Below are 25748 nucleotides of genomic sequence, written 5' to 3'. Positions count from 1 at the left end.
CAGGCTCTGCATCCAAAAACTCTGAGGTGGTCTGTTTTGCTTCCATACCCTGACCATCGTTCCTCCGGAATATCGCCATCAATTGCCATAGATGGCCGCTTGTTGTGGAGATAGGCCGCAGTGGCCATTGCTTCAGCCCAAAACCTGTGATCTGCTCCGGACTCAATAAGCAAGCATCTCGTTGTGTTTATCAATGTTTGGTTCAGTCTTTCAGCCAGACCATTTTGTTGAGGCGTGTCAGGTACAGTTAGTTGTCTTTGGATCCCATGCGCAGCAAGGTACTTGTCAAACTTTCCATTTATATATTCCCCACCATTGTCACTTCTCAAGAATTTGATTTTTCTGTTTTGGAGATTTTCTACCATGCAACGGTACTCCTCAAATTTTTCTAGTACGTCACTTTTGGCTTTCATAGGGAATGCCGTGGTATAGTGAGAAAATTCATCCGTGAAAGTCACGAAGTAATTTGAGCCTCCAAAGGAAGGGGGAGAAATTTTGCCAACAACATCTGAATGTATAACTTCTAGGATGTGTTTAGCTTTTGTACTAGCGGCTTTTGGAAATTTCTTCCTTTTCATTTTCCCTTGAATACAAACCTGGCAAGGTTCATTTGCTAATACTGTTGATTTCAGGTTTCTGTCGATGGGGACAATATTGTTTGTTGTACAAGAATGTGGATGACCAAGTCTACGATGCAGCAAGTCGGCACTTTCAGTTTTCGTAGCGTAGGCAGTTGCCATCTTTTCTTCGATTATGTATAGTCTTCCTTTTTTTTCACCAGATAAAAGAGTATCTCCATTCTTATCAATCACTTTGGCTTTTCCTTCAGCAAATTCTACTTTTAAGCCTCTTTCTTCAATTCTACCAATGGATAATAGATTTCCTCCTAGTTCTGGAACATATAGGACATTTTCAATAGTGATGTTTTTTTCTCCGTCTTCTTCTCCAACAGAAAATGAAATATTTCCAATTCCAGTGACCTTTATTCTTTCTGAATTAGCAACTTCAACTTCAGATGTGTACTTCTTAAGGACTGAGAATTTTCTTTTATCAGAGGTCATGTGTTCTGTAGCTCCGCTGTCTAAAATCCACAGATTACATTTTCTTGATTTTTCTTTTTGCCAGAAGTGCAATGTTTGTCTTGAGGTCAACTGCAGTTTTGGCGCTGTTTTGTTTCTGATATTTGGCCTCTTCACAATTTTTAGATATGTGCCCCCACTGGCCACAGCTGAAGCATTTAGTATTTCTTCCTCTGTTAGTTTCTTCTTCATTTGGCCTTTTAGCTGCATACTTCTTCATGGGTTTTCCAAATGCAGGCTTCTTCTGGTTAGTGGCAAAACTTTTAGTGTGAAGAGCTTGTTCTTCATGATACACTTTGGCTGAACTCTCATTTCTGACTATACGTTTCTCTTCTACGAGTAGCCTTGGTTTCACAATTGTAGTTGTCAGATTTGCTTCATCTTTTTCCAAACTTAGGATAAGCGATTCATAACTTCTAGGCAGTCCCAACAGCATCACTAGGGCCACTTCTCTATCTGTGAATGCATATCCACCATTAGCTAATTTTCTATGTAAGTCCATTAATCTTGCTAGATAGGATTGGACAGACTCATTTGGCTTCATATTTATGTTAAAAAATTCTCTCATAAGCTGCAGTACGTGAAGCAAACCGAATTTTGTATGCATTTCTTTTAAACAGTTCCAGGCGTCTCTCGCTCTAATACAATCTCCGATATCATCTAGAAATGTATCTTCAACTATGAGGAATAATAGGGTAAGAGCTTCGTCATTCTTTTTCCTCTCCGCTTCATTCATTTCAATTCCATATCCGGGTTCCACTGCTTCCCAACATCTCTTCTGCACCAGCACGGCACGCGAACGTATACACTATGTGTGATAATTATCGCCGTTTAGTTTCGGCATTTTATAATCTTCAGATGTCATTTTTTAAGTAAATATATCGAGCTAAATTAACCAAAACAATTTTTATTTACTTCGTTAAAGGATGGTTATCCAGCTCACTTCAGATTCACAACGTGGTTAGGCTTCGGCGATCGGCGCGGTTAGGCTTCGGTGCGATCTTCAATCCTGGATCATAATGGCATTTCCTTTTGAGCTTTTCGTGCTGATAACGTGATAAAAATCGAGATTAGTCGTGGGTTAAAGAAATGACATAGTCCAGGTCGAACAAATAAAAATATATTGGGAATATCAGGTTACATGGGAACAAGCAACCACAGCTACGCACACCAGACAGGGATAGAATGACAACAAAACTGTTGTTGCCAATTCTCATAAAGTAAATATTGGGACTGGCACATTTACATATATTTTTAACAGCAGTGACGGATCGCTGTCACATCACGAACCATAGCACAGCACATTCAGTCTGTAACGCATCATCCAGTGTCTGCGCGTACAATTCGACGCCGTTTACAGCATAGTGGTCTGTTCACAAGATATCCATTGCTTCGTCTACCCTTGACGCATAACCACAGACGTCTCCGCCGCCAATGGTGCGATGAAAGGAGGATGTGGACGGCAGAATGCAATGAAATTGTCTTTACTGACGAGTCACGCTTCTGTCTGCAACACCACGACGGTCGGATTCGAATCTGGAGACACCGTAGAGAGAGGATGCTGAACAGCTGCGTTATGCAGCGCCACACTGGTCCCGCACTGGGTATCACTCTCGCACTCCTCTAGTACGCATTGCCGGTACTAAACAGCCAACTCTACATCTCCGAGGTGTTGGAGCTAGTTGTCCTTCCTTACCTTCAGGGCTTGCCCAAAGCCATATTTCAACAAGATAATGCGCGACCACATGTGGCACGAATTGTTCAAGGGTTCTTCGTCAATCGCTAGATTGAATTGCTTTCCTGGTCGGTTCGCTCTCCAGATCTTTCGCCGATAGAAAACATGTGGCCCATGGTTGCTGAACGACTGACCCAGATTACATCCCAAGCTGCCACACCAGATCAACTTTGGCAACGTGTGGAATCTTCTGTACCCCAAGAACACATCCAAAGTCTCTTTGAATCAATGCCGAGGAGTGTGGCAGCGAAGATCTCCAACAATGGCGGCTACTCTGGCTACTGATTATGAAAGGAACCACACTTCACAGAATTCTATAAATTTAATCATTTGATACTTGGTCAACATGTTATCTACTAAATAGATTTTGTTGTAATATCTCTTGTCTTTTTTGGTGTTGCAATTTGGGTGGCCAGCAGTCTATAACAACGGTGAACCCAATCTATCAATAATTCTCTTGGGATTTTTTTGCGATTAGAGTATTATAACAGAATTAAACTATATCTTTAACACTGATTATACATTAAAATTGGAGACTTCGAATCTTAATTGTGCAAAAAACTAATTTGTGAAGCTATATTTGTTTACAGTTCTAATTTTAATTACTGAAATTGAATTCGGAGATTCTTTAAAAAATGCTGTTAACTTGTTGGGCAGTTTTTGTTACATTATCCTTCCAACTGAGGTTTTCAGATGCTTTTTGTATGGTTTGTCTTGATTATCTTCTTTTCCTCGTATGGAAGAAAAAATTCAGAACTATTTTAACCAGCATAAACGCAACTTTGATACTGGTAATAAATTAAATTATATCGATTCATATTCTGATATAAATGGATTTGATGTTATTTCGATTGATTTGCATATTGAGAATTATACAGATCTTATCAAATTTTTTGCCAAAATCAAAATGATAATAATTTCACTGCTCTCCATAATTGTCTCAATGGAATCTTCAAATAGGAAACCTACTTGGCAGTATATTTTGATTTTAAGTTCTAAAACAAACAAACAAACAAACAAAAAAACTCTCTGCGACTCGCTCCATATTCGAAACGGCGTCTTAATACATTCCGATAGAAGCTGATACTTCCAAGCCCGACGGGAGGCCATTTCGGAATAATGAAGACTTGAATAGAGTTCGAGAGCGCTTGTACTTAGACTAATGAAAGGTCTGACGTGCAAAAGTCGTACCAATCATACGATGCTTGTCCAAGTCGGAAAGGACAGCAGAAATGCAGCCGAGGGAATCTGCAACGTTGAAATATAGCAGCGGCTTTTGAACGTCTCGCCTTTGACTTCCTCTAACCTCTGCCATGAACTGCTGATAGCAACAAATACATCCTCCTTATCATTGATTACTTTACGAAGTATCCTGAAGCTCATCCCAACCCTGATCAAGACGTTGCCAGGGTAGCAGAGGCAGTGATACAGACACTAGATTTCCAGGTTTGGAGTGCCTCTTCAGTTACATTCCTATCAAGGAAATAGTTTCACCTCGATTGTAATTAGAGAATTCTGCAAGCTACTCGACACCTACATGCATACTACCACCAGATGACAACTCGTATGACGGCCGCTTTCAGATGAGTTTTCGCCGATTTCTCAGCTTGTATTTTACTGATGCTCTCCTGCACCGGGATTCATCTCATGCCTCTTCACCATCAAGCCCTTCGGGGATTTAGCTTAGGTTACTGGAAAGTACCACTTAAATGCAGTAGAACACCAGTATAATCACAGTACTTTCACAATCAGATGGCATGGTAAAGAGGTTTAATCGAACCTTCCCTAATTAAAAACTCTGGAAACGCTAATTTGAATGCGACTCAATAGCGACATTAAGGATTTTTTTCTTGAGTCTTCCCGTGTGGGTCCAATAAATTGGTGATTATACGTAATATTAACAGTAAAAATTAAAGCAATCTACGAGTGAACATCCGTAAGCAGCTGCGCGTACAAATATAAACAAACGTCAAATGATGATTTAAATGCCCGATCTGACAATATTTACCTCAGATTCGTTTCTTTATTTCATAATTTTTAAAGTTCTAATTTGATTATCGTAACGCAGTTTGTTTTAACAGACTTAAAAATGTTAACAGTTCCTAAAAATGGAAAAAAAAAAAATCGATTTTTTTGAATGTGTAAAGATGATGACTCCCCTTAATAATCTCTCGCTGATGGTTTCAAGAAACCAACAGGAGTGAGATCAAAAGTTACCCTTTTCTTTCCGGCTATTCCCATCCCAGATGCTCTTCGGTCGTGACCTTTGTCTGCTTGTGTTACTATGTCCATAGTGTATATATTAAATAGTATGCGATAAACGGGGCACTGTTATGTATACCAAATCTGCGAATCCATACATTTATTGATTTATACATAATTTGATTTAGTTGTTTACAATAAATACAATCAATAAATCCATACATTTATTGTTTGATCTGTTGTATACTATTTATCGAAATTATTACTTTATATTTTTTTCCTTGTTGTAAGTATGGCTTCTTGTTCAGGGATTGTACTGGCCAGTGCGTGCAGTCCTTGAGAAGAGAGCAATGTTACGAATTTTGCACACAAGTAATTATACATTTTTTATTAATGAGCATAAAATACTTGAAAGAGGCGAAGGTCTGCCGGAAAAAATTAGAATACAGGGCCAATCTATTTGACATTGTTTTGGTTTGGTTTATGTGATTACGGCAAAGCATCGAGGGCTATCTGCGAAATGGGAGGGATGCTTGCGTGGAGAACTTTCTAAGGAAAACTGGCTCGTACACACGTTACACATGGGAAAAACCTCGAAAACGCCCGTGCAGCCAGCTCATTCGCGGAATTTGAACCTCGAACCGAACTACCAGTGTTCAACGACTTTACCGCTCGTGGGCCTTCTTTGACAATGAGTCAAACAGATTTAAACTATCTCACGGAATTGACGAGATATCGCCAACTTTCCTTTTGTATTCTAAAAATAGCAATTACTTATAAACCTCTCTAAATAATGTAATTTTCAAATTAATCCATGTCACAGAATTTTTACATAATGCTCGGAGAAAATAACTTATAGTCTTCAGCCAATAACTTTAAAGAGTTACTTATTAGCCAATCAAAATGATATGAAAATCAAAATCAATTCTTTCCAAATTAAGATTTTGTTCTGAACACACACACTTCCTTCTAGCTTCTCTTGCCAATAAGATGCTGTCACACTACTCTCTTCTTACTGCATCAATATTAAATACATTATGCTTTGGAACAAGCATATAATTACTGTGTCAAGTTACCTGGGGGCTTAAAATGTAAATTAAAATAAAAGAAAATGGGATCTACCATGACTGCTTCTTATTGAATCTACATGATTTCCAAGTATTTCCATAGTATGTTTCAACACCTGCAGCATCAATGATGACATTTTTGAATTTATTATATATTTATAATCTAAAAAATGTGCAACTTCACAAAATGTCAACTGAAATTTTAGCTTACGTATACGATATTAGGATTTATTTGGCTGTATGAAACAAAATGCTTTGATACTATAATTCTGAAAGCTCATCACTTATTTGGTTATGTAATTATGCCAGAAGGTAAGATTTTAGCATAAACTCATATTTCTCTGAACATCCACAAGTTCAAGATGCCTTTGCTAAAGAAATTACAGTCAACCAGTTTAATAAAATGTTAGTATATACATGCACGAATAGTTAAAGAAGCTTTTCAGACCAGTATTAATTTGATGCAATGTAAAAAATATACAGCCTTCTAAGTCCAAGATATTTATTGAACAGAAAAATTTACAGAAGATCGAAACAGTGAGGCAAAATATGAAAACATGAATCAGTTACATTTAACTGATACTTTAGCAAAATATATTAAAAATTCAAATATAACAATATTTTTTTAAAAATAGTTAGTAATGATATTATAAAAGATATGAATATTAGTGGGAAAAATAGTATTAAACTTGAAATTGATTTCACAGCCACCTATGAGTTTAGAGCATGCATTTAATTGACCCCATAAGTGCCAGAAGATTGTTATGAAGCAAGAGATGACTTTTTATCTTTGACGTTTTATCTAGCATCATAAATATTAATAAAAATTGCATCCATATTACACACAGAAAAAAATAAATATAAGAAAATATTATAGATTAAGAAAACACATACTCATTCATTCCAGAGGATTATAAACTTCAGGTTATCACTACACAAATATACACAACTCACATTCAAGTAAGATCGAAAATTTCTCAAAATACCATTTGTATAACATTAAGGTCCAATCAAGACCCAATAATGCCCGCAAGCAGGTAAGTGGTAAAGTGGATGAACACTGGTAGTTTGTGCTGGGTTTGAATACTCGTTAAGAGGTCAGCTGCATGGGAGGTTTTGTAATTTTCCCCACGAGTAACATGAATACGAGCCATGTAGCACTTTGTTTTCTCCCATTAAGCAGTTAGAGTCCTCCACAAAGACATCTTTTCCCTTAATACCCTTTGTGTGCATTGCATTAACAAAAAAAAAAAAAAAAAAAAAAAAAAAAAAAGGCGGGAAACAGCCCAAATAAGATGATCAAGGGACTTAAGGCACCCTGTTCTTTGAAAGGATTATAATATGTCCTTTGACTTTATATTCCTTTTCCTACCCCTAATATTCAATTTCCTTTTTTTTCCCCCTTTCTATGAAAGAAAAAAAGTTATGATGGTTTACAGAACAATTTGGGGCTCCCTGAGAGCTGGAGCCTTTTGGTAGGGCTTCCTTTTCATAAAATTTTCCTTTATAACATTCATATAAATTTTCTTTCAAACATTCCTTTCAAGAATTTTCATTAGAAAATCTTTTCCCAGTTAAACTATACATCCTAGAGCTTTGAACTGTCACTGTATTTCTTAGTGTAGATATTTTAGCTTATACAGGTCTCCAAAAGTAGGATTATGATTTCGTAGAAACCTACGTCTAGCAGCATTAACCTGTTTTCTCATGCATTCAATTTCAATAGTTCGTCAAAGTGCCTTGTGAACTCTTAACTTTTTGACAGGTATGGAAACCTTGATGCATTATAGATTTCTAGGATACTGTCTAAGACATGCTTATCTTTACAGCAATCAATAAACTCTGAGAGCTTATTAAAAGATTGCTTACATGAATAATAAAAAACATCCCAGTTAGCTTTCTGTATGTTGAAGACTATCTTGCTGTTCTCTCTGTCATAGAGTAATTAGAAACTGTGAGTGGATAAAACTCAATCATAGTGTGATCAGAGAGGGATTCATAATCTGGCTACTGACACCTAGACAAAATATCTCCAAGAAGGTCAGCTCCCACACAGTAATATCAATATTCCTTGAACCTTGCATATGACAAAAAAGTACAACCACAGTCTTTAATGATAATAAAAAAATTATTCATACTTAAAAATTCACAAAGCTTAACACCTCAGAAATCCGGAATTGGACTATGCAAAGTTTTAGATTTACTATTGGCATCCATAGCCCAAATCAATCTACTACTGTTTTTAATGTAAATGCTCCATTAATTTTATGCAAATCTAAATCAGTATTTCTGTCAAGTTCAAAATAATATGAGAAAAAAATAAAATTGCAAGTATGGAGAGTAACATGAAGAAAAAAACAGATTATAATCACGATTATAAATGTCAAGTAGAGTAGAGAACTTGTGATTCTATTCGATAGCAGCAGCTTCAATGATATCACGATTAGCATCGAAATATACCGTATACGAGGCAGACAAGTTGGGAAGAGAGTGTTTATGTGAGTAAGGCTCCTGAATAAAGCGATATCAATGTCAGAATTTAAGCTGAATAATTTTACAAACAGAAAATGAGGAATTAGTCATAATTAATTTGAAAAATAATTCTATTCTTCATTAAATTCTCAGAACGACAATTTTCTGAAAAAGGCTTATGCCTGGCATCAACCTTCTGGGTAGCATTCCTGATTTTGCTATTAAAATAGATGCAGTTAATACAAGCTTTCCTGATTTTAGAAGTGCTCATTTTTATGTTCTTTGGCACACCTGAAGTAAGCAATTGCAGTAAGTAAGCAATTACTTCATTGCAACTACAGAAGAGTTTTCACAGGAAACTCCTCTGTAGTTGCAACGAAGGCATTTAAATGATCTGTTTATTATAATAAAATCCCCTACAAGCCAGCCATTCAAAATGCAAATATCCAAAGACAGACATTTGCAGTACAGCTTGGATTTCATTTCGACAACAACATGTTCCAAGGTCTGGAATTTTTTAAGAGCAAAACATAATTTTATGTCGTTAATACCTTCAGTATCACCAAACACATCAGGATTTTGATCACACAGAACAGTTAACACAGATCTATCATAAATTTAATTTGACATATTTTTAATAAGAGCAGAAGTTTTCTGCCCTTAATGAAACAGAAGAAATTAGCTAAGGTTTCTTTTTGACTTCATGCTTTTGCTTACCACAATTAAGTACAGGAATAACACTGTATAAAAATTCTAATTATTAGAAATCCCCTTATATTTTTAATAGCCAATTTCTTTTCCGCAGGATTAATATTTTCATTCAAGATTTTTTTAAATCAAGAGATGAAATATTTTCCAATTCAGCAGCTGCTGAAAGAAAAAAATTACAATCATTTGAAAGTTTATATTTTCTTCCCTAGATGGCAATACCATATCAGCTTAAAAAGGTTTCATATCTGAGGCTTTCAAACTGGGCATGCAAAGCTTCACTATGATCAGTTGATTGTAATCTTTCAAAATTCTTAATTACAACAGATTTTACTCGCTCAAAGTAGTCCTAGCATGTTCTCTCAGGTCACTATTCATATTACATTTAGACAAAAGTACTGTGTTGATAATAGCATAATGTTTTTCCCAGAAAGGTAAAATGTGTCAAGCTCTTCATCTGACATTTTGATGTCTCAAACAGGTTTGTAATGAAAACTTTTATGATGAATTTTTTACCTTAAATCATATAGGTTCTCTAACATTTCTATTTTATTAAAAGGTATCTCTGACATGATTGCAACTTTTAAACTTACAATGAAAAGCTTTTGAAAGTAGGCCTACAAATGGTCAAATCAAAACTTACTTCAACACAAGTTTCCTTGATTTATTTTAATTTTCCACATATAAAATATAAAAACGTATGAGACATTTAAATTTTTTCAATTTAAGTATTTTACATAATGAAAGTCTTTTTTTTTTTAAATTACTAACAAAACATTATTTACTCCTAAGCACTCTTGACTTATCTGTCCAAAAACTATCTCTCGCATAAGATAAAAGGGCTGATATTTACCTTGCAGTTGACCACAAAAACATTCATGAAACCAGCTTATCCTGCAGTTCTCAACTGCAAATGGAACAAATTACCAGTGCTCAATAGTTTTAGTCACTAACAGGCTTTAATTTTAGCAAACTAAAAACTACAGACCTTAACAAATATTATTAAAATGCACATTCCTCTCAAACAAGTCACCTTAAACACAGGAAATAAAATTTGTATTTCAGAATGAAAAAATTAATAAATATACAAATATTTAATTAAATAAAGATTTAAGGTTACTTAGTAAAAATCCACAACCTTCACACAAGTAACATCCTAAACTAGAATTAGCATGCTACAGATGACGTTATATTTCAAGTACATCAGGAGCTTAATCGATATTTTAAATAACATGAAAATAACATAAATGGTTGATTATATAAAATTAATGAATAGCAAACATAACCAAGAATGAGGTGCCATTCTAAGAATAATCATTACTCACATATGTATGTATACCTTCTACACGAAGAAAATTTTTAAAATATTTTTTTTGTTCTGTTTTCAATAAAAACCAAATTATAGAGCTTTCAAATGAATGGTTCAGTTAATTATCAGCAATATGGAAAAGTTGTTTACCACTAACAATTAACGAGACATGAAACAGAGCACATTAAAATTTTTAATGAACTTAATAAGCAATATTTAAAAAATCTCTACATAAAATCTTTAGGTATCAACAATACATTTCTACCATACCTCTATAAATCTATATAAAATAATCTTATAATCTTATCTATGTATTTCTAAAATTATAACTTTAAAAAAAAATCACTAAAACTGAAAAGTAAAAATTTCCACTGCTTTCCAGTACTACCACTTAAAACATTTCTTGAGACAGTATTTTCACATAAAAGGTTCTGAAAAAGAAAGTTAAACAAGTATTAATTAACCTATAAATAAATTTTTAAAATATTAAAATTTATATTACTATTACAAAAGAAAATCAGCTATGCAATCAGGCAACTTTGAAAATGACATATTCCAGTAATATGCCTCATCGTTTGATCAAGTATCTGAATTCGACAGAGGAAGGATAGTGGCCTACCGAGAGTGTAGATTATCTTTCAGGCAAATTGGTAGTCGTGTTGGAGGAAACCAAACAACTGTAATGCGGATATGTGATTGTTAGATGCAGGAAGGTACGACGGACCGACGTAATTGATCGCCTCCATCTCAGTACACCACTTCACGTGATGACAGGAGAACATTGTGCGCATAGCAGTGACGGATCGTTCAGTCACATCACGAACCATAGCACAGCACATTCAGTCAGTAACACATCATCCAGTGTCTGTGTGTACCATTCAATACCGTTTACAGCATAGTGGTCTGTTCGCAAGACGTCCATTGCTTCATCTACCCTTGACGCAGAACCACAGACGTCTCCGCCACCAATGGTTCTCCACCTTTTGACTAATGCGTACCATCTAAACAAAAATTGAAAACCTGTAGTGCCACCACTACAAAGTACTACTACCACCACCACTCTTGAACAAAGCTCAAATTGCATAAATTTACGATTTTTAGAGAAAAAAACTCAAACAGAATGTTAGGGTTTTAATTTAATAGTTAAAAATACTTTGCTTCTTTGCGTACCACCATTTTTTCTCTTGTGTACCACCGGTTGAAAACCCAACATATGGTAAAAACAGATATTCAAAAGAAGATGCGTACCGTATTTGACGGCATATAAGATGCACACTTATTTAGACGGCCACACACGAGGAAAAAAAGTTTCAATAGTCTGCGCGACAGCGCGGTACCACAAAAATTTTAAATGTGGTTTATTTTAGTTCTCATGTTTCGTAAAAGCCAAATAAACAATTTCTGAATGCAATTACAAAACATATTTTTATTAAAGAAAATTAACAAACGGCAAGCTATTTTTTTTCGGTAGCTGGTGGACCGAAATCCCTTGCTGCTGCTCTGTTTCAATGCACTTTGGCGTAGTTTAACACTCCTAGTTTATACTGAATTGTATAGCTTAATCTTTTGTTTCCTGTAGTTATATTTTCCAGGGTATTTTTTAAAACAAACAGTTTTAACCACCGATACTGACACATTTATACAGAGTAGCACATATACCGACACGTGTGTCGGCTGAGTCAAAGAAAGTCTATGTAAAGAAGGAAAGGCTCCATAGACGTAATGTGACCATTGAACCTGTTCGAACTTCGACATCAGCTTCGAGCTTTGGCACTTTTTGGCGACACATATTTTACGCATGCATAAAATAATTATGGCAGATGTACAAAAAGTTATGTGTGTCTAGACCTTTATCCAGGCTAAAAATAGCATTCAGTATTTAAAGTTAACCAGTGTCCTTCACGTATAAGACGCAGGTAACTTTTTTGAGACCAAATTTAGGAAAAAAAGTGCGTCTTATATGCTGTCAAATACAGTATTTAGCATTTTAGAGTTGTCAGCAAGTTACTGACTGAGATATAGTATTTCACAAAAATTCAGACTTAAGTAATGTGCACTTAATGTTGTAAACATATTTCATTTTTGTTATGAGACTGTGCATGGCTTTAACCACTAATTTATGATCTCCTCACATAAATAAATTGCTAGCCACCGTAAATGCAACACCCTGAAGGAAGCATACAAATAACATGAAATTTACAACATGCATTAGTGAAGGTGAGATATGCAAATGATTAGAATTTCAGCGCAGACGAATGTCAGTGCGCGCCTGTGGCGCCACTTCAAAGCGCCATTTAAGGCTTGGAGTTTTCGACGATTTCAAGTTCGGCAATTTGGGTTTTTCTTGAGGTTTTTCAAAAAAACGATCAATTATGCCTCGTAATAAACAGCGATCATCGTTTGATCAAGTATCCGAATTTGACAGAGGAAGGATAGTGGCCTACCGAGAGTGTAGATTATCTTTCAGGCAAATTGGTAGTCGTGTTGGAGGAAACCAAATAACTGTAATGCGGATATGTGATTGTTAGATGCAGGAAGGTACAACGGAGCGACGTGTTTGATCGCCTCCATCTCGGTACACCACTTCACGTGATGACAGGAGAACATTGTGCGCATAGCAGTGACAGATCGCTCAGTCACATCACGAACCATAGCACAGCACATTCAGTCAGTAACACATCATCCAGTGTCTGTGCGTACCATTCGATACCGTTTACAGCATAGTGGTCTGTTCGCAAGACGTCCATTGCTTCATCTACCCTTGACGCAGAACCACAGACGTCTCCGCCGCCGATGGTGTGATGAAAGAAGGATGTGGGCAGCAGAATGGAACGAAATTGTCTTTATTGAAGAGTCACGCTTCTGTCTGCAACACCACGATGGTCAGATTCGAATCTGGAGACACAGTGGAGAGAGGATGCTGAAGAGCTGTATTATGCACCACTACACCAGTTCTGCACCGGGTATTATGGTATGGAGCAGTATTGGATATCACTCTCACTTTCCTCTAGTACGCATTGCCGGTACTTTAAACAGCCAGCTCTACATCTCCCGAGGTGTTGGAGCCAGTTGTCCTTCCTTACCTTCAGGGCTTGCCCACAGCTATATTTTAAAAGGATAATGCGTGACCACATGTATCACACATTGTCCAAGGGTTCTTTGTCAATCACTTGATTGAATTGCTTTCCTGGCCGGCTCGCTCTCCAGATCTTTCGCAGATAGAAAACATGTGGCCCATGGTTGCTGAATGATTTACCCAGATTACATCCCAAGCTGCCACACCAGATCAACTTTGGCAACATGTGGAAGTTGCTTGGTCTGCTGTACCCCAAGAACACATCCAAAGTCTCTTTGAATCAATGGTGAGGCATGTGGCAGCGGTGATCTCCAACAATGGCAGCTACTCTGGCTACTGATTCTGGAAGGAGCCACACTTCACAGAAGTCTATAAATTTAATCATTTGATACTTGGTCAACATGCTATCTACTAAATAAATTTTGTTGTGATATCTCTTGTCTTTCTTGGTGTTGCAATTTGGGTGGCCAGCAGTGTAAATTAACACTAAAATTTGTGTAGACAAAAGACAACCTTCAAAGTTACCTGATTAAAATACAATAATTTTTAGATAATTATTCCTACATTTAACTCTCTGATTTTAAACTTCAGAAATTATTTATGCAAGACATTCCATGAGATAACAATGGAATGGTAAATACATGAAATCTCCATATTAAACATTATGATAATTTACAACATTCTACATTTATGAATAGGTTTTTCTAATATTTCCCAATTAAAAATTAAATTAATAAATCCAGAACTACTGTCTTCATTGTTTGTAAATAAACTTGAATGGTTTAAATGGTTTTTTTAATGATTATCTTTATACAAGCAAACCACTAATGTCAATTATGTAGTCAGTCTATCTCAATTTTTCTACTCAATTTTGTGAATCCACATACCATACATCCAAAGTAAATCAAAGCCTGATCATCGGGACTTCTGCAAATCTGAATTATGGGTTTTTCCGGATTATAGATAATCAATTTAAATCTGGTAAGATGGCATGCAGAAATTATAAAATTAAAAATATGAAACCGTAATTTATGAAATAAAGAGCAATTATGATCCAAAGGGTATCAAAATTTACAACAAAAAAAAAAAAAAAAAAAAAAAAAAAAAAAAAGCTTTACATTTATTTGTTTACTTTATTAACCATTTCTTTCATTGTAAGTTGATTAAGTTGCTTCGTCAGGTGGTGTCCACATCAGATTTTTAAGACTATACATGATCCAATCAATTATTAATACTATATACATGTTCTTCATTAGTATTCTAGACCAGCTACAAATATGACATTCTCAAAACATATTTTGTAATCCGAGACAATAGCATGTACTTTTACACTATTACTCCTACTGCCCCAATTTACTGAAATCACAACAATACAGCACCAAGCAAATAGTGTTTTAGCAACTAAGCTAGAGATATTTTAAGGTTTTGTTTAAGATGCAGGGTTGATAAGTTTTCCACCAAAAAGGTTAAAACTGATTAAAACTAGCATGGCAGAAACTAACTTCTGCTATAAAAATGACAATAAATGGCTGATACACTAATGCAGTGTAATAAGCCGTAGAAGGAGATTGCACTTGCACTAAAAAGACGTGCAACGCACGTCGAGATGCTTTCGTCTCAAACTGCGAGCGACATGAACACCACGTCGATAGGCATTTATCGCAAAAATGAAAATAACGTGGTGCACACGTCGCCTAACAACGAGATTGTTTATTTCTCGAGTTACAGCTATAGATTGCACTCGCAGACGCGGAGCGGCGTAAATGAGATACTTTACCGCTTGTTATGTTGTAGCGCACGGCACCGCAACCATGAAGTTTAGTCGTAGCGCAAATGGTTAAATAAATACAGCAACAATAGAAAAGCAACACAGCATCAGACTCTTCATTTAAGTTGCACCTGAGTTTTTCTTTTTGTAGTTTATAGCGAAAGACAATTGAATAGTTTAAAAAATTTGGAAAATTTAGTAATTTATTAAGAAAAATTGGAGAACTTTTTTTAACAGTAATTGCAGGCAATGCTTTATGCAAATGACAGTCATGAAATCTTAATTTTAAAATCGATCTGGACCATTATGCAGAAGCTGAAAGAATTTTAGTAATCACCTAATTTACTGGGAAAATAAATACAAATGGAAAAAAAAAAAGAATTGATTTGTCTTGAGGAAACTACAATGTCTATTCCAGCATTTTCTTCCCATTCATTTGACAGTTTAGATCCCATACACTTAAGGAGAAATGTATAACATAATATACAATGCAAAGTTACAGCCTATTTTGAAGTTACCTTTTAACCTGTTTCTTGTAAGTACAGAAAGGAATAAAGTGTCAAATTATAAAAAATAGATAATGGTTGCTGATAAAATAAATGCCTTTATTCGAAGTAATTTGTTTAAGTTCTTTATTCTTCAACAATTGCAGCTTGTTTTAGCCTTTATCTGATCAGATTTCAAGGTCATACAATTACTAGGTGCTTGTGGACAATTTAAATAATTTATGAAATTTTAATATAAAATGAAATTTGAAATTTAAAAACGGCAATAAATGAATATATAAATGGCTGATACACTAATGCAGTGTAATAAGCAGTAGAAGGAGATTGCACTTGCACTAAAAAGGCTTTACAATTTAAAAAAATTAACATTGCTTATTTATTTAACTATAATTCGAAAGCATATGCAAATATATCCCGTCTACAGACATAAAACATAGCAAATGCTAGATTGCATGGGTCAAAGAAAGCTGCATATCTCAGATCTATACAAAACTGTCTCATTGCTCCAGTAAGAATGCATATATGTGCACAGTTGCATGGTAAGACTACTATAAAATATAAATTCAAAAGATATGGAATAATGCCACAAATGCTGCAAGTTTTATTAGATAAAAAAATTCACAGTAGCTGTGCGTGTGAGATTTCAGTGCAAATGGAGTGTAGAACAAACATTTTGCAGATCAAGTTCGATCATACATATCAGTAATTATAAAAATATGACGAAATTATCAAAATGACAGAATCGCAAGTTCAAATCTGTGCATAGCACAAAATTGTTCACTGTAATGGCTCATGATGTCATCCACAACAATCTAGCTTATCATAAAAGTTTCTTAATGCTGCATCTCACTAGTAATTCATGTCCAACCATTTCTCAATAAAAATAAACTGAAGTTACACAACATGACACTTATTGAAGACAACAGAATTCTCTGCAAGTTCATTATGAGCAATGAAAGCTGTAATCACCATTGCATCATTAATCAAAACATCTAACCTGCCCAGTGTATAAAAGATCCAAAGTAAATTGTTAGGAATGTTACAGCACTTTTTTTTTAATATAAAAGATGTTTTATTTTGTGCACATAGGCAGTGGTTCCTAAAATTTTCTGAGTCGAGGCTCGTTTTTTCAATTAAAACTTTTCCATGGTGCCTTAACTTAAGTAATGAATAATCGTAAGTAAGAGATAAAAATAAACAAAGCTACTCTATCTTCATTATTTATCTTTTTATTTTATTAACATTAAATTAATAATTAATGTGAGTACAATAGAAATTTGAATAATGAAGACAGAGAAGCTTTGTTTGATTTGAAAAAATGTATAGTGATTTGCATGTGCCAGCAAATCACTCTACATTTTTTCAAATCGTGGAATTAAAGTGGATACTGCCACCCTCATTTTCTTTTCCACATTGGTTTTTACTCTATAATTGCTTTTCATTACAGTGGCCGCTGAAAACCCAGCTTCATCCAAACATGACATAAAACTGGAATTAAAAGCAGTTAAGCCTTACCACTTTGAAAGGGATTATTTATCTTTTGTTGAAATCCAAAATTCTGTCTATTCCATGCTACCAAATTTTGCTTTCAAAATTTTATTGCAAGCTAACTCAATAAGAGATCGATGTTTACTTTTTTCCCCCACTAGTAAGTCCAGTAAGTTCAGATAGAGCATTAGTGTTATATGGATCTTGAATCCATGCAAACGTACTGAAATTTTCATTTTGAAAGTATTTTTCAAACTAGGTAATTGGATTAAACCAGACTCATCTAGCTGCAATCCAAATTCCACTCCTTTAAAATCTTCTATTAATTAATTATTGATATTCTCCACCATACGTTGTATTCTCCAACTAATTGTGTTATTGGACAAAGGCACTTCTACAAGCAGTTTCCCAGCAGATTCAACAACCATGTTCACTGTATCTACAGCAGACGATAGAATAAGTTCTGGGATGGTATGAGGCTTCTTACATTTCATGATTTTGTAAGCAACTTGTAAAATGTTAGCAAAGAGTTGTTTGATATTGATGCAGTCCTGAGAGGTGTATTTTGTTGTTTCTGTGCTTTTAACTTCTTGGCAAAAAAATTAAAAGGTTTGCCAACCATGCTCGGTTATTAGTTTCTAAATCAAGCTTCCAGTTTACTCGGAAGCATACGCTTCCAGTTTACTTGGAAGCATATGCTCTGCTAAGAAAATTTTAATACACAGTTCCCACTGGAGTCCCTCTTCACCATTCATTTCTGATGATGTAAAACTACACTCTAAATAAACAACTTCATATTTAGGATATTTTTGTTTCATCACAGTTGTGCCACTGGTTGAAAACATGCTTTCTTTATCTGCGCTATTAATTTTATTACTGTTCGAAACTGGGCCATGATAAAAGAAGGGAGCAAAAAAATGACAAAAGTATTCAGCAAAGACAATAGACAAGAAATAATATAACTTTACTACATGAACTATGTTACATATATCACTGTTTATTTATGTGAAGCACTGAGATTAATTTCATTATAATTAGATTAAAATCTCACAAAGTGAATTGAACTGGCGATGCTTGCTCATACGCGTTCCGCAAGATCTTCTAGAACAGTCCAAATCTGTCATGAAGGGTCTACACACACATCGACATGTCTAAGGGTCAACTTAAGTTGAGAGCACTTGAGGTAGTAGAAAGTGCACGAGTCTGCCACAGAATATAGTTCTACTATTTCGAGATGTCTATTGCAAAAAACTACGCTACAAAATCTAAATGTTTTAAGCAAAGAAAAAGGAATAAAAAAAATGTGTGAAATGATAGATTATGTTGCATAAAGCTTTTTATTTAAAAATTTGCAAATATCACATCAATCCTTCAATGATCAAAATGAAAACATCCCCTTTTCTTCGCATCAATTGGCAAAATGCCAATTCCTGTATCCCAACCTTATCCCACTCTTGATGAGAAAAACAAATCATTTATTCATTCACTGATGGGGATGAAAAGAAAGCAATTGTTATGGCATCTGCTTCATCTCTGATACATTTTCTAATTTTAAAACTTCACAATGCTGGAAAAATACTACGCAGTTTAAGTAAGATTATCATTATGAATGTTTTTGTTAAATTGCAGAAGCATTTTCCTAATAAATCCAGTAACGAAATTATAATTTTGCTGCTGATTTGATTGGCATTTCTGTGTGAAGTAAAAATTGCATGAAATTTGACTCCAAACAAAATGATGGATTTTCAACTACGGGGGAAAAGACAACCTCTGAAAGCCAGTGAATGCAAACGTGAATCAAATAACATGATGAGCTAACTTTAGCAACAATATGAAGAAAAGTTCACAGAATGAGCCATGAGAAACTGTGAAAGTTGTTTTAGCCTTGTACATGTTCTCAGGTTAGATTTTCATCATGTATAGCATGATCAATAAGGTGCAGCATTGCTGGCTTGTACTCAAAAATATTCTGTGCTGGTGATTTTACTTTTGTACAGGATCAAGTAGAAACAAACCATACATGAAAAATCTAGATATTTTTAGCTTCTCACTTTGTCTTTTGTTTAGTTAGACCAAATATCTTGATTAATTTATTATGGAGTTTTTCAACATTTCACGACATCCTGTGTAGCACACAGTTTGGGAATTACTGCACATAAGAGAATACCACTGTTACTGAATCTTGAACAGAAATTTCTTTATCAAGAAGTGCTCTGGATTCATATTTCTAACTTTTTGATAGTACACATTTCATTCTATATATCTGAAACATGCTAATATTCAAAATTACACTAAGAATACATTGCTTATCCTCCCAGGTTTGACCTCTAGCAACTTCCATACGAAGATAAATAATAGACTTATGTAATGTGATATTTACATTCATATTTAGCAATGAATTTGAGACAATCAAAATAATCTATCCTAATTATTCACAAATTTTATAACAAATATTTCAGTTTAATGTACTCCTTAATGTTCTGTAATCAAATAACTTGATATAAAGTTTCTAATGCTTACTGTCCTCCAGTGACCAAGTAAAATCCACCTGAAATATAAAATGAGATAATTTTAAATGGAAGTCTAATACAATTAGTAATGCAATTTTTTTTTTATGTTTTATACTCTTGTAAACCACAGCTTTATTAAAATCAAAAAGTCTTTTCTTGTCAAACCAGCCAAACAACAACACAGTCATAAATAAAATTTTAAAAAGTTGAGTTTTAAGCAAACATAATAGCCATTACCATTTTTAATAGATTCCAGAATTTATTTTTTATTTCTGTTTAACATTTAAAAAAGAGGGTAATAGCCATTACCATTTTTAATAGATTCCAGAATTTATTTTTTATTTCTGTTTAACATTTAAAAAAGAGGGTAAAAACATATAAAAGTTTCCATAACTTGATGTGTACCACTACACAATAATCATGAAATGCTTTTGTAAGGACAAGATGAAAGGAATTTAAATATTTAGCAATCAGGTCATATGTCCTACTTTCATTACTAATGATTAAATTATATTAAAAAAAAAATCTTGTACACAAACTTTTCAAGATTTCTTTGCTAGTTCTGGAACTTTTTTTTTTTTTTTTTTTCTTCCCCCTTCACAATTAAAGGAAATTTTTTATCCTGGAATTTATGAAGCAGTGAGTTTGTTCTTTGTAATAAATTTAACAAATTATTAATTTTAATTTATAATGATTTTAAAGTATATATATGGAATTAAAACTACAACCGATACAGTAAAAATTTGTATACAAGTTTCTTTTTTCGTATTTAGCATCTAATGATTTATTACTCTGCACATACTGAAGCATTATATTTAACTCATAGAGATTCTTTGCACATTCATCTGGACTTACAGCACAAAAGAAAAAAAATCAAGAAACAATTCGTAATTATATTTTTAGCTTTATAGTTTTTCTGCAATACAAAGTTTTATTCTGATTTGGAGAAAGTTATAATTTTTTTTCTAAAGCTTATCTCTGTTTCCATTTCTTTTTTTAGGGGGGGAGAGAGAAATACTGTTTTGACACAAATTTATGACTTACTACTTTTTACTGAAAATGTTTTAACTTCTGTATTAAATGTTTGCTATCCTTGTCAAAAGAAGTGCAACAGGTGAAAAAGGAAAGCTTTGAGTAGTTCATTTTGACAGAGTTTTGTTCTGACAGCAAATGCGTTATTTCCATTCCTAAGTTAATCACATGAAGTCACTGGTTTATAATTTTGGAAAGCTTACACAATATATACAATTATCAAGTGCAAGGTACTATTGTTTTGCTTGAGTCTGTTTTATAACCCTATATAACATAAAAATAGATTTCATTTCATTTGTATTTCTTCTCATACACACATGCTCAACTGTCTGAACAATTTACTTTTTGGATCTTTTATGAAAAACGCACTTAAAAACATTCATTATCTAAATTTATATAATTAATTATTTTACTCTGTTTTTATAAAGTTTTAGTAAGATAACAGATCATTAATGCACATAAGAAATCAAAATAGTTTTAAAAATAAGGTAATATATATCAAATGATAAAAAAAATCTCATGACCGCACAAAGCAGTGATGCTTTTATGGTATTAAGACTGCTATTTTGTATTTATAAAGCAAAAAAAAAAAAGCAATCAAACCTTCACTAGTTTTTCACTTTCCCAGATATAGTATTTGGGAATTAATAATCTAATGTAAATTAGCCTACTTAATCTACATTATTAATGACTTAGCTAAACCAGCACAATTCAGAAGATGTTTAAAATCTTACTATCTCCTCATATGTGTAAACAAATTCAAGACAAGCAAAAACATCTAGAACTAGTACAGGGCAAAATGTCTCACTTAGGTACAGAAAAAATTAACCTGACTTCCAACATTAGGAGATAGCACAAGATAACAAGACATATCACCTTCTAACAAAATAGTGTAGGAATTTCTATAGTCAAAGCAAAACATTAAGACTAGCAATTTAGACACCTAGAAACACACATGTGTATTAGAAACACCATACATGGTATTGCAATAAAAAATTCATCAGTTTCCATTTGACTGGTAAACAATGAAGAATTCTCTCATGCTACTAATAGTTTTACAAAAAGTAAAATAATGCATTGTTTCTGTATCTAAACTGTACTCGTAATCACAAAAAACAAAACTTATGTAACACATATTTAAAAACTAAACTCAGCAGCACAAACAGCCCTTAGAGAGCCATGCCTGGCAGTGCCCTGATATCTGCTTTCTAAACCATGTGTTCTGGGGTACTTATCTCAGCCTGACAAGTGGTCAGCTTGTTGCAAGCCCCACCCCCCAATGTTTAGTCCCCAAGCAAACTTGGTACTTCTTTTTATCGAACCACTCCAGGGATAAAAGGCTAAGATATCCTTGCCCAGGCCCTGGACCTGTGGTGCTGCTGTGTGACACGCTAGCCACTGCCCCACTGGACCACTGGGCCTCTGTAACACACATTAAGGATCTTATAAATTAAAAATAAATGTATTTACTTTAAGAACTGGAAATATTCATAAACACACAAAAAGCCTAACATTTAGAGAATGAGGAACACCACCAAAAATCTGAACTATATAAAAATTAAACACGTCCAAACATTGGAATAAACTTACCTCTGAAGCAGACAGGATGCTATCAGACTGAAAATAAAAAGAAAGTCAATTTTCAAGTTTTAATGAAGAGTTCTACAAAAGTTAAACTTCACATAATGAAAGAACTAAGTCCCTACTCTAATATATTAATTTTTTGACTTTGAGAAATACTGCTCACATGGCATGCACATTATCTAAATCTATTTAAAATATCTTTGGAACGTAGGGAAAAAAAATTACAAACATTAAGAATCACAACAGTTGTTATCAGGCAGATATGAATATCCAAATGATAACTGAAGAAAGTAAAAGATTTATAATAACAAGGTAGTGCAGATTAACAACTCGTATCATTAGAGTTGTATCTGTTCAGGCAGATATTTCTTGGAAGTGTTATGGAATTTTTTATAGACAACAATTTTTAAATGGCATCAAGTACATGAAATATTAATTTAGCATAATGATGCTCTCCCATATTTTACCACAGTAGTAACATTAGCTAACGTAGATTAGGTTAAATTATTAGATTACAGCTAAGAACACTCTCTTAGCTCACATTAGCTCTACACTCATATAAGCCTGCCTAAGAAATGCCTTTATGGAGGACATTCTAAGAGAAACTGAATTGTATTCATGTTACACATTAGGAAAACTAGGAAAACCAATCATTCAGCCAGCCTATTTACTTGGAATCAAACCATCAGTATTCACTGGTCTTAGCAACCCAGCCACTGGTGAGGTCATTAGCAGACTATATGTGAGGGAAAAAAATCTAAGATTCAACTTTAAGAACTTTCAGAAAAACAAATGCTTGAAATGACTTTTTACACAATGTAACTCACGGAGTGAACATCATTTTTTTAAAATTCAGCTTCTCATAAAATCACTGTTTTTTTCACTTGTAGCAAATACAGTACAAAGTCCAAAATCCGGACATAAAATATCCAAAATAATCTAAAATCCTGACTTCAAAACCACCAAAATTGTTTTTCTTGTAGGCTTTACGCATGCGCATTTGATTCCTCACCCTGCACACATAATAAAACTTTTGGAGAGTCCCGATTCTAAATTTCACTTCCACACCAAATAAAATATCTTGCCAATCATTTCAGCATAAATTTGTATGATCAGTGATTTGCCTCCATTGCTGCATATCTGCTTGGCACACATCTCAAACCGAAACATTCCACATAGATACATTGTTGATCTGACGCACACCTGGCGAATCATTATTTATTATACTTTCCTTTCATCACCGCATGTTTATCAAAACATGACAACTTGATTAATAACTCGTATAGCGATGACTAAACAATTTTTTAATGTTAGTAATTGAATAATAAAGGAGTATGGTAACCTTTTATGTTGACATTAAGCTTGGCGATGATTACAGATTTAAGTTAAAAGCGATAAAAAATGCTGATAAAGAAAAACTTACCAAACATTTCTTGTCATATGCTAAAAATAGATTTTGTTGATGATACTCATAGACCTAAAGATTACATTTAGGGCTATTTGAATTAAGAATAACTGATTTGTTATTCACACAATCCCAGAATTATCGCCAGGGCTCGTTTGGCCGCATCGAGTCGCAAAATTTAGAACCCACAGAGACTGCAACAGGCGGTAAGATATCTAGTGCCGGCCCTCAATAAGGCTTAAGTATATGTGGGAATTTATTTACTCAGAACTCTCATAAGCCTTAAGCATGTGCAAGAAATGGACTTAAATATAATAAATAACTAATATAATTCAGGCTTAATTGTCTCAGTGTGCGATAGAAGCAAGATAAAATTTAACAGAACAACTTGTTATTCGCCAAGTTCATGATGCATAGCCAAATATGTATAGTGAAGGATAGCTAATTTTGATGATGATAGCCGCTAATTTTAAAGGTTTCGGGTATCACAAAACACAGGTGAAATTTTCTAATTAACAGATTTTGTAAAGAAATGTGGAGAAGTGGTAATAAATGAAGATCATATAAAAGAAGTTTTTCATTGTGATGACAATGATTTTCAATCATTAATCAATTAATGAATAGCAAAATCTGTAGTATGGTTCTAGATGCAGAAAATACTGCTCCCGATAGTGAAGAAAGTGAGCTCCCTATAGTGAGAAAAGTGACAGAGTGGTTACTGAGAATGAAAAAATTTCAATTGGCAAGTTAGTCGGAATTCTTAACACAGCAACTACAGGACTTGAAAAGTGGAACTTTGTAAGTGAACAAGAAATTATGTTAGAATTGAAGAGAAAGTATGAGCACAAAAAGTAAATCAACCTAAACAATTTACATTCAAAGAAACGTTTAACGAAGCAAACAAATATTAAGCTTTTTTTTTTTTTTTTTTTTCCCTGGGTAAATTTTGATACCCTTAAAATCATAAATGCTTAATTTTTTCATAAATCAGGATTTCATATTTTTAATTTTACAATTTCTGCATGCTATCTTACTAGATTTAAACTGATGATCTAATGAAAAATCCCAAATCCAGAATCACCGAAGTTCCGATGAGTCCGGATTTCGGACTTTGTACTATATTAAGCAATATTATAAGCAAGATAAATTTTTTAATTTTAGTTTTTAAATAACTTTTTTAAAGATATTTTTAAGAAAATGGATACCAAATTTCTATTAATAAGAATGAATGTAATTTTTATTGATACTTTGCAAAAATAATGAATATTTTTAGGACTAATTTAATGCCAAAAATAAAGTATACCCAAACCAATTTACTTAAAAATTAAAGCCCCAATTTGCATGCCAAAACATCGATTTTAGATTTGTACAGATTTTGAAAAAAACTATTATTTTCAAGATCAAATAAATAAGGTCCTTTTTTAAGAGCCAAAAAAAATAAATAAATAAATAAATAAATTTGCAAAGCCAGGAGGAGTAACAACCATATTTATAATGAAATCAAATGGAGCAAAGTGATGATGAAAGTAATATCATTCTGTTCAGGAAAACAGTAATAAAACATGAAAAAGCCAAGATGTTATAATTTTGAAAGCATTGAGAAGAACTAAATTAGTGTTGGTTTGGTTTATTTAATTACAGGAAAGCATGTGAGGGCTATCTGCCTAAGGGAACGGATACATTAATGGAATACATTTAAAGAGAAACTGAATCATATTCATGCCACACATGGGAGAAACCATGAAAACCTCATGCAGCCAGCCCATTTGGCTGGAAGTGAACTCAGCACAAATGGTTGCCAATGAAC

The 25748-nt window shown here is 33.8% G+C and overlaps 1 protein-coding gene across 3 annotated transcripts in view; it reads right to left on the bottom strand.

The window, feature by feature from the left end:
* Positions 1–6568: 6568 nt before the first annotated feature.
* Positions 6569–25748, bottom strand: part of LOC118185790 (uncharacterized) — a 74356-nt gene continuing 55176 nt past the window's right edge. For 2 of the 3 annotated variants that reach the window (XM_085820597.1, XM_085820596.1), the window contains one exon: positions 6569–11003. In XM_085820597.1, coding sequence (XP_085676723.1) covers positions 10896–11003 — 108 coding nt within the window. In that variant the 3' untranslated portion in view covers positions 6569–10895. Of the gene's footprint in view, positions 11004–19930; positions 19959–22542; positions 22570–25748 lie in introns of all 3 variants that reach the window. The other variant, XM_035355697.2, reaches the window with a different exon arrangement.

The sequence above is a fragment of the Stegodyphus dumicola genome, chromosome 7 (genome assembly GCF_044657685.1).
Source record: "Stegodyphus dumicola isolate Sdum_Otavi_A_Nest chromosome 7, ASM4465768v1".
NCBI classification, from domain to species: domain Eukaryota; kingdom Metazoa; phylum Arthropoda; class Arachnida; order Araneae; family Eresidae; genus Stegodyphus; species Stegodyphus dumicola.
The sequence above is the reverse complement of the archived record's forward strand: the minus strand, read 5'-3'. Positions and strand labels throughout refer to the sequence as shown.